The sequence below is a fragment of the Anopheles coluzzii genome, chromosome 2, assembly GCF_943734685.1.
Source record: "Anopheles coluzzii chromosome 2, AcolN3, whole genome shotgun sequence".
Classification (NCBI taxonomy): Eukaryota; Metazoa; Arthropoda; class Insecta; order Diptera; family Culicidae; genus Anopheles; species Anopheles coluzzii.
Window position 1 is genome coordinate 94,305,604 of NC_064670.1, and position 18,667 is coordinate 94,324,270.

The following is an 18,667-nucleotide window of genomic DNA, read 5'->3' on the forward strand; positions in this document are numbered from 1 at the left end:
TATCAATCGATCGCTATTGTACCCTCTACCAAACCTGCTGCTTACCTGACAATCGTTGTCGATATCGACGTAGAACCCATCGGTACGGTTGGCGCACGCAAACGAGTGGTTAATATCGTCACGTATCTCCTCCGCCCCGGCCGGCAGCACGTAGCTGTACACTTTCACTTGTTTGCTCTGGGAAAGGGAGGTGAACGGGGAAAATAGGGTTTGCGATGATCAATTAAAACTCAACTCTTACATTTTTCGAATGCACCCGGCGTAAGGGGCACACGGGGGGTGATGGGGCAGTTATCAAATAATGAAGATAATAAATGCGATATGGGAATGGATCGGCGCCAGGCCGAAACTGCGTACGTGCGTTGGAAAAGAGTGTGGTTTTTGTTTGTTTTTGGGTTCGTTGAACGTTTCTGCTTAAAACAGGCATGAAAGTGTGACGTGTCTTATCGCAATCGATCGAGAGAAGAAATGTAAGGAAAAGTTTTGATTGCGTGGTAAGTAAAATAGCGGTTAGAAGCTCATGAAACCGTTCTTTAGGCAACATATTCAAATTATGTGACATAACTCGAACTGTTTGTTGATGACGATTCTTGACAAAATAATCCCTCAAACTCCTTGTTCTTTTACAGTTTGTTGCAGGACCTATAGTGTTTAACAGAAGCAAAACCACCCTCATAATTCGTAGAAATGAAATGGAATATTTCAAAACAAGACATTTCTTTACTTCCTTTCAATGATTTGTTAAGATACGTGGATAGCAAATTTGAACTTAAAAGAGGATTTTTGCTAAAAAAATAGTATCCTCATGTTGTACTTGTTCTAAATTCTCATAATAATGATAAAAATCATGCTTTTCTAAAAGTTATCTGGTATCTTTTTCTTGAAATAAAACTATGACTGATTTATACAAGACTTAGTTTAAGAGAAATTTGCCTAAATATGCTCAGCTTTCTTAATAAAAACTTGATAGAAATTCATCCAGTTTGCTGTTTTGTACAGATCGGTCTAATTAAATGAATGTTCTCAATTTGCAAAGGCCTATAACAATTAAGGCTATTCTCTTTAAAATCCACTAGCTTCAAAACTTTTCTGGAACACAAAAAAACACACATTTACCAAAGCATTCACGAAAAGCGCACCAACTCTTCCATTCACCTAACACATTCTGATAAATAAAAAGGCAAAAGACTCCAGCACTCCAGACAACGGCAAAACGGTAGACAACAGGATGCGATTGGAATGTCCGGTTGTTGCTGCGCCCTTTCCTTCTTATCTACCAAATCGCGCCCGGCGTGAGTCACTTACTCGGTTCGGTAGCGTTCTGGCATTGGTAAGCGTGGCCAGAACGAGCAGTACTGCTAACGGAAGTAATCGCACCATCTTGAACTTAGCACAGACCAGTATAGACCGTGTAGATGTGGGTTGACCGATTCTTCTTTTCTTTCCAAATGCACTGTATCCAACGGAAGTATCCTTTGGTTTTTGGTTTGAATAAGCTCCAACACACTGTTTGGCCACTGTTAAATTATCTGAACATGCTACACTTTTCCTATGCACAAACACGTTTGAATGCGATCACTTAACACTAACATTAAATTCTGTGTAAAGTTCGTTTTCCACCACTATTCTTATGTTAAAGCGCGTACACGGGAATACGGTGGCTTGTGTGGACACTCACACACACATACACTCTCTCGTAGCAGCGCAGGTTTCAGCGGTACTCCAGTCCGGTCCCTGGTCAGGTGCAGTATGTGCGGAAAATTTGTCAAACACCACCAATTTATAGTGAAAAGCTGTTACTAATCGAAGCCGCCGCCCGCCGGTCGCGTGCATGGGCCCGGGGCAGCTCAAAATTTCGACGCCGATGGCTCGCCCGAAGGTGGCCGATCGTCCATGCCAACCGGGCGGCAGCAGCGATGAGGACGTGAGACCGCACGACCACGAGCGAACGCGGCATATCGGCGGAAGGTGCCATTCGTCGTCATCATCATCATCATTCGTCGCCGTCGTCGGTATTCTGACATCGTCGTCCGACCGAAGTTCAGTTTTCACCTCACCTAAATATGTGCCTCGCTAGGGGGTAAGACACGGCTCAAACACCACGACCGGTAAGAAAACGAACACATGCGAACAGGGGGTAGGTGAATCCACCCGCACATCGAGGCACCAAGGAATGGGAGTGGGAGTGGTGGTAGAAGTTCGAAAAGAAATGTGCGAAGGAAAGAGATTTTTATGCATGCAGGCGGCATAGCGCACGGTTTGGCCGGTGGTTAGTTGACGCTAGAGCTGCCCTCGCCACGGATGCAACCATGCACCCGAGAGGGAAGGAAGGGTGTCCGGATGCGGCGCGGGTTGCCGGGCTCTGCAATATGCCGTAGGTCTGGCTGGTCTGGCTGGATGTATGACCTTTGGATGTATTTTTGGTCCACTCTTCCGGCGCGTTCGCGTTCGGGTGAGAAAATTAGAAGGCTAGAATTAGATCAGTGCGCGGTGAAGGTTCTAGGGCAGGGTGCAGTTCCAAGGGGCAGGAATCGATGAACTTGGCTTTGGTACCAGTCGGCCAGGGTCAATACGTTACTGGGTGGAGCGTGGTTTATGGAGTAGCCCTGCAGAGTAACTGCAGTAGTTGCCGGTTCGGTTGACTGGGGGCTCAAACTGCCGGCGGCTTTAAAATAGATTCATTGAGGAGCTTTGTGGGGTAAAACTCCATATGTGGTATTTGTAGATATGGTGTATATGATAGACAGTTACTAATTCTACTCGTTCGCTACTATTCCCATGCACAGCGGTTCTATAAAGGCACTAAAAAACTAGACCTGAATGTGTTTTTGCCTAATATCAAAATTTCAAACAGTAGAGAATTATTATAGAATAGAGAAAAAAATCTATCTTACCCACAAATTAGTTTTTACCCTCGTCAGTCTCTTAAACTGCTTCTAGACAAGCTGATGTTTAAAAAAAAAGTCCACGTTTTAGAACAGTAGATTTTAGAGAATGTCACATCAGAAGACTTTAAGAATGTCGTGCAAAAGAAGTGACTCATTAGTTTGACAATTTACGGCTACGTAACAATTTTCGGCTGCATTTTTATAACCGTACTCGGTACTACTTAATCTTGGAAAACTAAGGAGATTTCTTCTTCTTCTTTGGCACAACAACCACTGTCGGTCAAGGCCTGCCTGTACCCACTAGTGAAGTGAGCTTGGCTTTCAGTGACTTATTGTTACCATAGCAGGATAGTCAGTCCTACGTATGGGGTCACGGTCTATTCGGGGTTTGAACCCATGATGGACATGTTGTTAAGTCGTACGAGTTGATGACTGTACCACCAGACCGGCCCAATTTACTTAAAGGAGATTTACTTTAATAAATTTACAGGATTTTCCTGGAGTTTTCATAGCTCCCAAATGACATTTGTTCTAAATTTTTAACCATAATCTGCTCGAATGGTACTCGAAATACAAAAAAAAAGTGGATTTGTGTGTGATAAACCGTGTAGAAAGCGTCAAATTTTCGTTTGTGCGTGTGTATGACCTTCTTCTATCGGATGATGATAACGTTCAATTCGTTTTAGATTCATTTGCTTTAATATTTGACGATAAATAAAGGCACATTTCACGCGTCGTTATTTTGTGAAAATTCGGTGTTTTTGGTGTAAAATGACTTAACGACCAGTAAGAATAATTGGAATCGTTATTTTCTTAAGGATAGAGATGAAAGCAACGAAAAAGTCACATCACAGTCGATTTTAAAGGGCTTGTTCTAAAATTCCGTTAAACTGGTGCAGTTTAAGGGAAGTTTAAGGCGCCAGTTTAAGGGAAATAGCTTATAACCCAATTGACATTTTCGAGCACGAATAATCGAGAATTCGAGCAAATTCCCTTAAACTGGAGCCTTAAACTTCCCTTAAACTGCACCACTTTAAGGGAATTTAGAAAAAGGCCTTTAAAATCAACTGTGATGCGGCTTTTTCGTTGTTTTTTTCTAGATTCGCTCGAAAATGATGTTTCCTATCGTTATAGTTGGTCAGGTAGCCATTTTATACTTAAATAATATTGATTTTTTATAAAATAACGTCACGCAAATTTAGCTTTTGTTTTTCATCAACAATCAAAGCTATGTGTGTAAAATGAGCTCGTCGGCATCGTCAATCGATAGAAGCTAATAGAAGTCTAATTTTCGAACTCATCAAATTTTAGCGCTTTCAACACACTTGATCACACACAAATCCACAATTTCAGGCGTATCGAGTACTAATCGAGCAGATATGGGAAAACAATTTCGAGCAAATGTCACTTGGGAAGCCAGCTCATTTTTAAACTCGAAAATGTCATATGGGCTGCGCGACACTTCATTGTCTCTTTCATACGTGAAATTAACTTAATGTAATGAGAATTCGATTCTATACCAACATTGTTGGACAAATCTAATAGGAAATTCCAAGAAACCTGTCCAAAAAGCGTGCCATTGAGTCCAATTTTCAACATATGAAGTTCACTTCCAATAGAAAAGAGTCAAGAAAGAGTCCGACAACTATGAGAACTCCTGGAAAACCCTGTAAATACTACCGTATGCTTCTGGAGATATCTTACAGACTGCAATTAATCGATCGTTCAACAAGTATTAATTATCCATTGTTTCTATAGAACTTAAAATTCATCTACGAAAATTTTTTGGCGAGGTCGTTGGAAGCTAGTTTTTAAGATCTAATAGTGAATTAAATGTGTCAAGTGATACATTTTATTTAGTTTGAACCTTTGCTGTGGCAGAAAATGCATAGTGCTGCTCTAAATAATGAAAGAAACTTTGATTATTCAGGCCATTTTTATCTACCCCTTTTGATCGTGTTTGAGATATTTTTACTACTGTGTCACTTGTAGGAAGATACCAATAAAATCTGTGTCCCTGTGATTCCCAGTGCTGTAAAATGTCCCATCTTATCACACAATGGCGAACATATTTTTGCCATCAGTTCTGATCAGATGTATATAAGGCAGTGGCAATAGAGGGGCAGCTATCAGTTCTATTTCCAAAACGGTGCAAGTGCAAGCCTAGCGATGCAAATCTACAAAGCGGTTGTCATCATGTTCTTGTGCGAAATAGGTATCGTTTTATCAAATGGCGAGGAGAGTCAGTTGCCGCTCGGTATTGAAGAAGAGTTCAATCAAGAACTGCATCGTCCAAATGAATTGAATTCGAATCAAGTGCGTTTAATAAGCGAATCAAACAACCTTTCCACGGACGGATATGAGGTTTATCCTGGCCAGTTTCCGTACCATGCAGTAGTCAACATTAAAAATGACCGTGAAGCATCAACCACGGTTACAAGCGGATCGCTGATTACACCCAATTATATCCTTACGTGTGCGCTAGGTTTACACAAACATGAAAACACATACGGATTCGTAGAGCTGGGCTACCGATACCGAGCTGACCGGGAACGGCAGCAAGTAATCGACTTCACGAGAAGTGGCATAACCATACACCCTCAGTTCACCGGTGGATCGTTGAACAATATTGCCACAATACGCTTGGAGCATCCGGTGACGCTGAACCGATATGTGCAATCGATTCGTCTGCCACGATTGTCCGACACTCGCACCTTCGAGATGATGGAGGGAACAGCACCTGGACGCCAATACAATGGAACGATGCGCTATTTGCGCAATCAGATAATGTCGAACGATGACTGTCTCATGAATACGCAGTTTATTTGCACGAATGCTTACATCGGAGGAGCGTTCTGCAATCGTATGTATGGGGCAGGATTGGTGGTAGAGGACGAAAGTGGGCCCATACTGATCGGTCTAACAAATTTGATCTACTCGTGCTCTCTAAACAATTCCATTTTGTACATGCGTTTGTCACTTTTACGTGACTGGATAGCGAACAGTTCCAATTATGTGTTTGATTTTTAGCAAATAAATGAATAAATAATAAAACATATAAGACTCGACCGTGCAATAAGTATCAACGTTTGGTCTGTTAACATTTTCCTTGTGTCATACTGATTTTTTACAGAACTTAAAATTTATCCACGACCATTTTTTGCGAGGGTCTATTAAAGTATTTCAGAGAGATCAATGCGGTCAGTGTGTTGCAACGTCAAGAGGAGTGTTTAGATGTGTTCTGTTCTATGCTTTTCTATATTATAGGTTTTTTCAACACTTCAGTTTGTTCAATTTCTTAAGGTCCCATTTTCACCTGAAGTGTTTCTTCCCTATTATTTAAAAAAAAATTGAAAAAAATCCCTCCCCGGTGGCCTGCGGTGGAATGTGTCTGACTCACAGTCGCCATTTAAAAGCAAACATAAATAATAAAATCGCTACCACACCTTGCATGAATGTTAATGAAGAAAGTATGTCTAGCCCTTCACACACAGCTTCAAAAGGCACCAGTTCTGTTTCTTTTGCAGCTAGAACATGCAATGCAATTACCTCCCAACCACAACCATCTCTCACATGATGCACCATGCACATTAATCAATCAATTTGCACACAATGTTGGATAGAGGGCGTCGAGGGCTTAATGGAAACCAATCGCGGTGTGTGATTAAAACTAGAACTGTCCACCTGTGGTGCATTGGAGGTGAAAAGATGGATCCTTTCACCATTGCTCGCTGGAAGTAGGAAAGAGATGGCACTTGGGCAGCCCCTGTAAGCAATGCAACTGTAAGAAAGTTGTCCTAAAAGGGCACCCATGAGCTTTTTTTGCTTGTGGATGGATGCATTCGCTTGCATCGGAAGTGACCTACCCTTTTGTGGGAGGAAGCAGAACCAGAAGGACTTTACCGTACCGTGTGCGAGGGAGTTTCGTACAAGTGGCCTCCGTTTAGCTGCTTCTTTCCCCCGTTTTATGTCGTTCTGTTTCATTTCGTCTCGTTCCGTTCGTCGTCTGTCTCGGCAGCACATCTAGGCGCATAGAATGAAGAATGTAGTTTTAGCACTCATAAATTATTCACCCGACGCGGTTTCGATCGCCTGCCTTAGGAAATGGTACGCGAACTCAAAAGTGACGGGTTTGGTGGTTTCGGTCGACGCCAGCCGGTCGGCAGGCCGCCCTGGAAGCCCCCTTTTTGCCCTACCCCGTAAGTAAAGTGTGTGCGAGGAGGGGGCGCTAGAACGCACACTCCCCTTGAGGACGAGCCATTTGCTGCGCGTCACATTTTGATGGCAATAATTTCATTAACGGAACATTTGCAAACCAAGCTGCGTTTGCAGTTACCCGTCGTGTTGTAGAATGGTGGTGCTTTTATTTAGTTTTTTTGTTGTTTTGTTTTGGTTGATCGAGCTATCGCCTCAACCGCCCCCCTTTGGGTAGAGAATAACCATTAGGTGCTGCTCGAAGCCTGAGGGCCGTTGGAGAGCAGTGAGGGAGGGAATGATTTCCCCTCGCTCAGCGCCGGAACGGTCAACGGTTTTTGCATTGCAAAGAAGGCTTCCTCCCATCCGCGGGACAGGTGGAGAATATTTTATTGAGCCCGCTAGTTTTCAATATAGGTTACGGTTGCTGGCACTACTACGCCCCGGTATGTAGAGCAGTTTGGGGTTGGTTTTATTCCTGGCACCTGCAGTACAACAAAACACAAAACAAAACCCAAACGAATCATCAGACTTCTGTTATACTTTTGCTGTTCTGCTCCGGTTTTTTCTTCTGTCTTCCTCTTGGTGCTTTGGGTGCGCATTCTTGTCAAATTCCAAAACCGTACTCACAGGGTGCATTTGCCAGTAGCTGGCGTGTGTTTGGTTGGGCTTTTTTTGGGGCCAAAGAACACCTCCTTTTTTGCGGATCCCGTTCAAAATGGATGAGCTTCAGGACATGACGTCAACACTTGTTGAGTGGTGATGTGTTTACGATGGTTCATTTGCGTTTACAGCTTGATGTATGGAGTTGTTAATGTCCAAATTGAACATTTGTACCGAATTTAAGATTGGTTACCCAAAATGACATCTATTGAATAAAAGTTTAATTCGATATGTAATTACCTAAATATTATGATAGTTCTTTAAACGAAGCATTAAGAAGATATTCGTAACACTTATATGCACGACTTGACCAGAGATGTATGTCTGTTGATATTATATGAAGGTTTGAAAGAACACAAAGAAAGTTAATTTGATACATATACTCTTTTCAAAAATAAATAAAAGTTTTAAACAACAATAATAAACCGTAATAAACAAAATAGAGAATATAAGGTGATTTCGTTATGCCAAATGCATACCTTCAGGCGCTGTTTTGAACTAAATATTAGATTGACTGTTGGATTTCCATTATTTATACTTATCATGTAATTTCAAAGTTAGTTTTTAAGATCTATTAGTAGATGAAATGTGTCAAGTGATGTATTCGATATGGTTTGTGCTATTTCTGAGACAGAACAAATTATTATTGTGCTCTAGATAATGACACAAGCTATGATTATTTTGGCCATTTTGATTGACTTCTTTTGATCGTGTTTAAGATATTTTATTGCTGTGTAATGTGTAGGAAGACACCAATAAAGGCTGTGTTTCTGTGATTCCCAATACTGATTTTTTCCATCTTGTAGATAATGGGGAAGGTAACTTTGCCATCAGCTCTAAGTTGTATATAAGGAACTGGCAATAGAAGGACAGCTATCACTTTTATTCCCAAATTGGTGCCAGTGCAAGTAAAGCCTAGAGATGCAGATCTACAAAGCGGTCGTCATCGTGTTCCTGTGCGAAATAGGTATCATTTTATCAAACGGCGAGGAACTGCAGTTGCCGCTTGATATCGAAGAAGAGTCCAATGAAGAACTGCATCGTCCAAAGAAGAACTGCACGAATCAAGTGCGTTTGATAAGCGAATCAAACAACCTTTCAACGGAAGGATATGAGGTTTACCCCGGCCAGTTTCCGTACCATGCAGTAGTCAACATTAAAAATGACCGTGAAGCATCAACCACGCTTACAAGTGGATCGCTGATTACACCCAATTACATCCTTACTTGTGCGCAAGGTTTGCACATGAATATTGAAAAGCATGAAAACACATACGGATTCGTAGAGCTGGGCTACCGATACCGAGCTGACCAGGAACGGCAGCAAGTAATCGACTTCACGAGAAGTGGCATAAACATACACCCTCAGTTCACCGGTGGATTGTTGAACAATATTGCCACAATACGCTTGGAGCATCCGGTGACGCTGAACCGATATGTGCAATCGATTCGTCTGCCACGATTGTCCGACACTCGCACCTTCGAGATGATGGAGGGAACATCACTTGGGCTTGAGTATAATGGAACGATGCGCTATTTGCGCAATCAGATAATGTCTACAAATGACTGCCACACGAATACGCAAATAATTTGTACGAATGCTTACATCGGAGGTGCGTTCTGCAATCGTTTGTATGGGGCAGGATTGGTGGTAGAGGACGAAAGTGGGCCCATACTGATCGGTGTTACGAGTTCGATCTCCTGGTGCTCTGTAAATAATCCAATTTGGTACATGCGTTTGTCACATTTCCGCGATTGGATAGAGAACAGTTCCAATTATGTGTTTGATTTTTAGCCTACGAAATTACGATTAATAAAAGTTATGAGCATTAAGGCCGGGCTACATTGATCGTACTCGCACGCGTAATTTTGATTTTCACTAGCGCATCTGGCGGCGGCTGACCGAAGCATTTTGCCAAACAATTTGGAGCCGCTCCAGAAAATACGTTAATTTTCCATGTTTTTTACTTAAATCGGAGGAGAAAAGTTTTTTAAAACGTTGATACACATGTTTTGCACGCATTGCATCCACTTTTGCAATGGAAAACGATGGAAAAACTACTTAATTTTGAGATCCAGCAGGTCCATTCCCTCGATTACCAAAAAAAGCTTCCACCAGCCGCCGCCAGATGCGCTAGTGAAAATCAAAATTAGACTCAGGAGTACGATCAATGTAGCCCGGCCTTTAGATTGTTTCTCTCTTATTGGTCTGCTCACGATAGAGCACGTCGGTGTGACATGGCCCGGTCAACAATCATTCTTCAGGATGCTCGGTCCCTGGCTATAGCCTCCCTTGTAGACACTCGATTCTTGGTGGGGATGATCCTCATAACATGGCCTAGCTATCTTATTCAGCCAGCTTTCGCCGTTTTTCCGGAATTTTCCCGGGAAAATTGTGTTTTTTCAATGGCGCAACAACTGTTTTTGACTGTTGGATGTAATTGGTATCTATAACATGGCTATAATCGAACGGTATCCAAATACCCGTGGATTTTTTCGCGAAATTTCCACATTTGGTAAATGTCTGTCCCTGCACAATGCGTCTCCGGATTCCCTGCTGGTGTCGTTGTCCGAAGTAGCGATCGTCCCAAGATAGCGGAACTCATTAAATACCACGAGATTGTCGCCGTCAACTAATACACTGCTTCCCAGATAGTCTGAGTCTCCGGCAAGCAGGTACTTCGTCTTTGTCACATTGATTCTCAATCCAATACTTGTTGTCTCGCGTTTGAGATAATGTCGATGACATCCGCGAAGCCAAGAAATTGAAAAGACCGGTAGAGGATCGTGTCACGGATGTCGTTGTCTAGCCCCGCGCTTTGAATGACACCTTCCAGGGCGATGTTGAAGAGCAGACAGGAGAGTCCGTCACCTTGCCTCAGACTCTTGTGAAATTCGAACGATTCCGACGTCAAGTTCGGTACTATCACCTTGCACTGCACTTCCGTTCATGGTGGCCTCTAACAGCCGGATCATCTTCCCTGGGAAGTGGTACCCCTGCATGATGTTCCATAGCTCCTTCCGGTCTATGGTGTCGTTGGCCACCTTGAAGTTGATGAACAGTGTGTGCGTAGCGATCTGGCGCTTTTGACACTTCTGGCGTAGAGGATCTGGCGTAGAGTGAAAATTTGGTCGGTGGTGGATTTGCCTCCAACAAAACCAGCTTGCTAGTAACCGACGATATTTGTAGCAAGGGGCGCAAGTCTGCAGAACAGTATCTGGGACAGCATCTTTTAGGCGGCATTGAGGACTGTGATGACACGAAAATTCGAGCATTCCAGCTTGTCGCCCTTTTTGTAGACTTGGAGAATGACGCCCAGCTTCCACTACTCCGGTAGCTCTTCCCGCTCCCAGATTTTTACGATCAGCTGATTTCGACGGTAAGCCTCCGGCCCCATCTAGCTCGGCCTCCAGTTCATCACTGCCAGGAGACTTATTGCTCTTAAGCTGCTTGATGGCGCTTGAGCACTTCCACCTTTCGATCAGCTCGCACTCGTCTGTCAGGATATTTCCTTCCGCTCGATTTGGGACTTTGAATCGCCATTAGGGTGTCTCCAGGTGTAACTAAGGCGGCGTGCATTCTGGAACAAGAAGCTGCGGATGCTCATGTGCTTGGAGGAGGCAAAGTTTATGAGCTTGAGGCCGTTGTCGTTAGTCAGCTGGAGGACGCTGAAACTTCCAATCGTTGGTTTATATGTCTCCTCCTTTTCGACCTGGACATTAGGGTCTCCGATGACGATCTTCACGTCATGTTTTGGGCAGCGGACGTACTTCCTCTAAAGCTGCGTATAAAAAAGCTCCTTTTTGTCATAGGTGCTCCCAAGGTGCGGACTGTGCACATTAATAATGCTTAGGTTGAATAATCTGCCACAAATCCCAACCTGCACCGTGCTTTGACCGGCCATCACCCTATCACCTTCTGTTACACAGCACCTAGCACCATGAACGCAGTACCGAGCTCGTGCGTATCTCTACCGTTCTCGTAGATCGTACATTTCCTACCGTACTGGCGCACCATCATGCCTTTCCTGCTATTATCTCAAAGCCGCGAGCCCAAACCTCATCATGCGCCATTCGGGTCTTTACTTCTGATGAGAGGGTTTTGCAGTCCTCTGTCCTGAGCTTCCAATCGTAAGTGCTTTTTCCTAGCAAGGGTCACGTCGTAGGGCTTACGCTTGATAGCTTTTTAGAGTCCTGCAGCGTACCAAGACGGGAGAAACCAGCGCAACCCTTTGGGAAGAGATACGAAGTATTACTACAACACTGTCACCAGAACAGCCTTTGTACATACATTTAGGCGTGAATTGTTACATTCATGTTGATTTTGGCCACTCTCGACGAGAAATTGTCTCGATATGTCTGGTTGTACGGTAAGAAGCATTGATTGTTTTTATCGTTGCCTGTTGATCGTGTTTGAGATAGTTTTATTAATGTGTCACTTGTAGAAAGACCCAAAAATCTGTGTCCCAGTGATTCCCAGTGATGGAAACTGTTTCGTACGGTTTCGTACGGTACGGTTTCGTAGACCTTATCAGATAATGGAGAACGTATCTTTATCATCAGCTTTGATCAGAGGTATATAAGGCAGCGGTAATTACATGGTAGCTATCAGTTGTGTTCCCAAAACGGAGAAAGTGGAAGGAAAGTCAAACAATGCAGATCTTCAAAGTGGTTGCTATTTTTGGCATCGTTTGCCTGTGTGAAATAGGAATTGTTTTATCACACACCGACGAGCTGCAGTTGTCGTTAGGTACTGGAGAAGAATCCAATCAACAGCTTCGCCGCCCAAATGTAGTAGACACGAATCAAGTGCGTATAGTAAGCGAAACAAACAGACTTTCCAGCGATGGATATGAGATTTACGCTGGTCAGTTTCCGTACCATGCATTGGTTTACATTAATAACGAGAATCCAAAACCATGGGAATCAAGCATTGTGCAAACAGCTGGATCACTGATTACACCCAACTATATCCTAACGAGTGCCGAAGTTTTGCGTAAAAATATTCTTGGGAATGGTAAAACATACGGTTTCGTAGAGCTGGGCTATCGGAACGGAGCTGACCGGGAACGGCAACAAGTAATCGACTTCACGAACAGTAGCATCAGCATACACCCTAGGTTCAGCGGTGGATTGTTCTACAATATAGCCACAATACGCTTGGAGCATCCAGCGACGCTGAACCGATATGTGCAACCGATTCGTCTGCCACGATTGTCCGACAATCGCACCTTCGAGATGATGGAGGGAACATCACTTGGACACCATTACAATGGAACGATGCGCTATATGCGCAATCAGGTATTGCCGCATGATAACTGCTTGCTTCAGGAGTATGTTTGCACGAACAGTTTCATCGGAGGTGCTTTCTGCAATCGTGTGGATGGAGCAGGATTGACGGTGGAGGATGAAGATGGACCAATACTGATCGGTTTTACGATGATGGTCTACAGGTGCAATTTGAACGAACGCGATATAAACACGCGTGTATCAGTTTATCGCGACTGGATAGTGGACCATTCGGACTATGTGTTTGATTTTTAGCCAAGCGATAGATGTATTGTAATTGAAATAACAAAATTCCTGAGCATACCTTAATTTTAAATTGTTTGCATTCATACAACAAAAAATATCCGACTGGTCGTTTATGTCATTGCTAAATCATGCTAAATCAAACGAGCAATTGTGCCGAGCACTGAACAAAAGTAATGTTTAAAGAATCTTACAACAAAAAGCAACCAAATGTTGAATTTCTTGTTCACACAGCCCCACTGAATGTTAAAACACTCTCGATGAAAAGTGAAATGACCTTTTCGAAAAGAAATCAGCAGCAAGATCGTTAAACCCCCTGGGGACGTGATACACTCCACGATTAGCCGCACGAGGGCGTTGGTAATTACCCTAAACGTGTATTTGATATGAGTTCGTGGCTGAGCGGCGTGTACAATTTGGGCCCCGAAATTTGGCTTCGAAATGTGGTTAACGTTCTTCGCCGTTGGGAATAATTTCACACCCAGCAAGTGTCCATTTTCACTCGTTAAAATTAAAGCTTTGCCTGTAGTCGCTCTTTCCACGCGTTCCTTGCAACCAGCTTTAAGCCCTTTTTTAGGTGCATTCAATCGCTTCAAGTGTGTGACACTGACCGAACGTTTCCGACCGAACGACCAAATCGAACGACGTGCCGCTCCCGGGCACAATGAAAGTGTGTGTACCATCCTCCAGTAAAAATTAATATTCTACATCGCTTCTATTTCCTGACCTAGAGAAGGAGCGCCCTGGGCGGGGGAAATGACACTGCTCGAAGCAGTCGATTTCGTTCATAAAATGAAAATTTAAATCACACCAAAGTGCTGGGAGAAGGGAGTAGCTGGCGATTGAACTCATAAAAACAGATCACCAAATTGCTACCATATCGATCAGTTATTAATGTCACGTGTGGAATTGTGGTTTTGCCGCTGCTCGTGATCGATGGTGTGGAAAGTAATGCGGTTGCGAACATGCTGCGGCACTCTACTGCCTGTGTCCTGACCGTGTACCGTGCCCTCTTATGGAAAGTTTAATGCACGGTTAGAAGCGAAGCGTTTCGGAATGGTGTTCAGGTTCACGTTCAGTGAGTGCATTTGTAACTGCAATCGGAAGTCTCGGGAAAGCTGTATCGAGCGTACAACCAGGAACTGGCGCTAGCCTTGTAAGTACATACCATCTCTATTGAAATGGTGTTGGAAATATTAAAAATGGCAAAGTAAAATCCTTTTCTACCATACGATGATGTGACTAATAGAAGCATTTAATATTGCTTATTGTTTTAAAATTTATAAACATTTCTTAAACTTGTTTCTGTACACTAAATTGATAAAAGCTACCATAAAATAAAGCTACAATTGTTACTCGAATCTGACCTCAAAAACCCTTGTTTTCTGTGTAAGAAATTTCCTAAACCTGGCCCAATTTAAATTCTAAATAGTTTCACCAGCGCTCCCATTAACCAGCCGCCCGCTCGACCGACTGCTCTTGACCGCACTGAATTCACCCGGTGTATCACCCCGCTCAACATCACGTATGTGCTCACGAGAATAAACGTACTGTGTCAGCCGTAGCAGGCAGCTCTCCCCGGTAGCTTCCCAATTGACCGTGTGAATTATTCATGTAATCAAAAGAAAATCAGCCAAAAGGCACAGTTTCGTCGCGTACGCCTGCATTGCTGTCCTTTGAATGGTTCGGTTGGGGGTTTTCGACTACGCAGTCGTTTCACGCAGAGTGCTTCTTCGCGATGCACATTGCACATTCTCGGCCAGTAATTTCGTAGCTCTCGGCTCCCAACTCGAGGGGGGGGGGGGGGGGGGGGATATGGCCAATGAAGCGTGTGGTGCGTTAGGTTTCAATTAAAAACGCATAACGGCTAGTTCGAGCCACAGGTGGGTTTATTTTTATCACGCCGTTCAGTCGGTCGGGGGTTTGGTTTGGGTTTGGAGACAACGATCGAACGGGTCACGTACGATAGGCGTTGCAGCGGTGGCAGGCATGAGCCACCCGGGGTGAAGTTTAATGTCTTCATCGGTTGACGGGTGGACGTGTGTGTCGCTTGATCGTGAAATGTTTCCTGGGACATAGGATTGTTGCGACCGAGTGGTGAGAGAACAGTGGGATCTTTGCGCCAGTTGGAATAATTGGCAATCAATAAATAAGGTGTGTAATTGTAATCGTTGCTATTGAGCCACAATTTAATGGAGTTGATTTTCAAAACAGTTCAAGGTTAGATTAAATTATTTTAATTGCAAAACGCATTCAATGAGGATTGTTTTCGGTTTAGCACAGAAATAGTGCTAGTTTACATATTTTTTTTTAAATAAAACATATTAAAAATAAAAAATTGAAATATGAAATAATATTTGATGATAATTCATACAAAAAAAAAACTCTCACCGTTCCAGCATACATCATACCAATGTAAAACCATGGTAGCTGAGAACATCTTCATTCACAGACTTTCCTACACAGTCCATTGCTGCGTTCCCCAAACAACAGACACAGTGCTGGAGGTGACAGACCTGCCATGCATGGCAAACAGAGCATTCATGACCGAATGACAAAGTGCCTCTGTATGAAATAGTTTCATCCTACCTTCCCACTGCTCCTGTCCCGAACATACATTGTATCGGTCAGCCGCTAGCAAGATCTGCGTGCGTGATGTTCTACGATCGTACCATAACTGCAGAATAAATATGTTTTGCGCGAAGAAACTAAGATAGGGCCGGGAGCTACCGGAGCTGCAAAACCTGTGATTGGAATAAACGCTACAATAAATGGGCGCGCGTGAGTGCGCTTGCGTTTTTGCTGTTTTTTTTTCGTTTCGCACAGGACAAAGTATCGCAGTCGGACAAAGAGCGGCAAATATGACGTGCGGGTTTGGTTGTGGTAGGCATATTTTCGGCGTGCGATTGCTTTTAAAAATGAAACCATGAATGAAAGTGCAAATGTATGTAAGTGTACCGTGAGATACAGTCGATAGGTCAGTTGTCTTGTTGTATTTATGTTCGTTGTGATTTGTTGGAAATTTATTATTGCTGTTGGTTGCTGCATGGTTTGCGTAGAAAATCGGTAAAAGCGTTTTTGTAGAGCATTGACTAGGGTTATATGATGGATAAATTTGATTACATTATTTTATTATTATTTTTGAGATTTTGAGATTAAATGAAAATGTTATCATAAGTAAATCGACAACTATTAAATTACAAAACATGTGTGTTTTTTAAGCTATTTCGCGCCATTATATGTAATTCCTATAGGCTTGGGTGCCTAGAATAAGAAAAGAGATAGCTACGTTGATAATGATGATGTTCCACCTTTTTCCCTGCATCTCCTGAAAGAATAAATTTTAAACAAAAAGCAAAAAAAAAAGCGAGTAGATGCCTGGGGACTTCATTCTGACCAGTATCTTATGCTGGATATAAACTCTTGCCGACCTGTACGTCAGTTATCCGTTACACCTTGAGTTTATGTACTGCGCGCGAGTCTTGAGACTATGCAGACTCTTTCATTTTATTATATTTATTTATTTATATTTTTTTTAACTTGAAAAATAATAAAATGAAAATCATCACTATCACCAACGTTGGTGAAGGTGTTGATCAACGGAGATTTTTCACAAACACATATAACACTATCATCTGATCTGAATAGTTTTTAGCATACATCAAGCTAATAATAAAAGACACACACACACACACCCACACACACACACACACACACACACACACACAAACAGATATCAAAATAACTACACAATTTACAAAATAAGTCATCAAATATAACAATTCTTAATGTGGCCCACACATGATCGCTGTTCGAGATTTGTACTGAGGACATACAATGTGTAAACTAGTCCATTGATCAAGATCAAGACGAATATTAAGACCATATTAAGACCATAATAACGAACAGGACAACATTCCTACTGGCGCACAGGGCACAGAAAAGGAAAGAAAAATATGTATACGCATTCCCTGAGAACGTTTTGAGTCTTGTAACAGTGCTAGTGTTACTTTTTCATCGCCGAGTTACTGTTTCATAGAGTGTTACGAGGTCTTCACGGGCAATAGAGGATTTAACGATACTAGCCCGATGTTTTATAGTTTGTGACTTGATGGCTGGAATCATGTCCATACTCCAAATCAAACCACACGAAAAATTAGCCTCAGACTTTCAACCTAGATTATTTCAGCCTTAAATGTATGCAAACAAATGCCGATTCGATGCGGGCGTTAGCTCATGAAATATTGTCTTTTGTCAAGAAGCATTAAAAAAGTCGATCAAAACAGTTTTTAGTTTAATAAAAGTATCATAACTCATTCCAAAGAGACAAAAGAAAAGAAAACAATTTTAAAATGCTTCTATTTTTCTGTACACCGTTGTTAAAATTCAATGGTGATCCTGATCTACCAATCTGGACGCTTCTACGCCAGGGCATGGGGCTACCACGTTCTCTTTTTCCTTCTGGAAAGCCTACAAGGACTTTAAGGGTTGAGTTGTGCAGTTCCATGCCCACCAGGGTCTGGCGAGTTCGATGGGCTGTACCAAGAAGGTTGCGACTAGGGATCGCAAAGACCCAACAAAATCCTGAATAAGAATTTTGTGACCGAAAAATTTTCGACACAAAGTTTGCAACAAAATATAGCGACTAAATTTTGCGAAAAACAAGAAAAAAATAGCGTCACAGGATTCTCCGACAAAATCTTGCGATAAAATATGGTGACCTAGTTTTTCCTGTGGGGCCGGTCTCGTGGTACAGCCGTCAACTCGTACGACTTAACAATATGATCTCGTCATGGGTTCAAGCCTTGAATGGACCGTGCCCCCATACGTAGGACAGACTGTTTCAGCCTACGAACTTAAAACGGAAAGGACCCCAATAGTAAATTTTAGATCAACCACAATCGCAAATTTTGGATTTTGTGACAATCAATTGTCAAAATTGCGATCAAGTTTTTCGCGACAAAGATTATTGCGTCCAAAACTTTTGTGACCAAGAATTTTGCGACCCAGACTTTTGCGACCGAGACTTTTGCGACCAAGAAGTTTGCGACCAAGAGTTTTGCGACCAAGACTTTTGCGACTAAGGCTTTTGCGACCAAGGCTTTTGAGACCAAGACATTTGCGACCAAGAGTTTGCCACCAAGACTCTTTATAGCAAAAGTCTTGTTCTTGACTTTCGCGACCAAGAAGTTTGCCACCAAGACTTTTGCGACCAAGACTGTGACCAAGATTTTTACGACCAATACTTTGGCGACCAAGACTTTTGCGACCAAGCTTTATGCGAGCAAGCAGATCATTGCTGGTAATTAAACTCCATGAAAGTTTTCCAATGGAATGCATAAAAGTACTGGAATTTTCATGGCTTTATAACAGCTAACACGGTGCACAAGC

General features: G+C 42.7%; 2 protein-coding genes across 2 annotated transcripts in view; one reads left to right on the forward strand and one right to left on the reverse strand.

Annotated features, from left to right (window-relative positions):
• LOC120952542 (cell surface glycoprotein 1) overlaps positions 1-18,667 on the reverse strand; it is a 106,535-nt gene that overhangs the window by 1,921 nt on the left and 85,947 nt on the right. Inside the window, exons 2-3 of the mRNA XM_040371929.2 lie at positions 1,306-1,401; positions 46-177 (exon numbers count right to left, since the gene is read on the reverse strand). Of these exons, the coding sequence (XP_040227863.2) occupies positions 46-177; positions 1,306-1,380 (207 nt within the window). The 5' untranslated portion in view covers positions 1,381-1,401. The remainder of the gene's footprint in view (positions 1-45; positions 178-1,305; positions 1,402-18,667) is intronic.
• Positions 5,058-8,610, forward strand: LOC120961374 (chymotrypsin BII-like). Its single transcript, XM_040385085.2, has 2 exons — positions 5,058-5,751; positions 8,552-8,610. Exons 1-2 carry the CDS (start codon positions 5,058-5,060, stop codon positions 8,608-8,610), a joined length of 753 nt encoding a protein of 250 aa, XP_040241019.2.

What these genes read in the sequence shown, in the direction of transcription:
- LOC120961374 (XM_040385085.2), top strand. Translation starts at nt 5,058, where the DNA reads ATGCAAATCTACAAAGCGGTTGTCATCATGTTCTTGTGCGAAATAGGT. An exon ending in CGGAGGAGCGTTCTGCAATC is followed by an intron (nt 5,752 to 8,551) that starts GTATGTATGGGG and finishes TCCATCTTGTAG; the next exon opens with ATAATGGGGAAGGTAACTTT.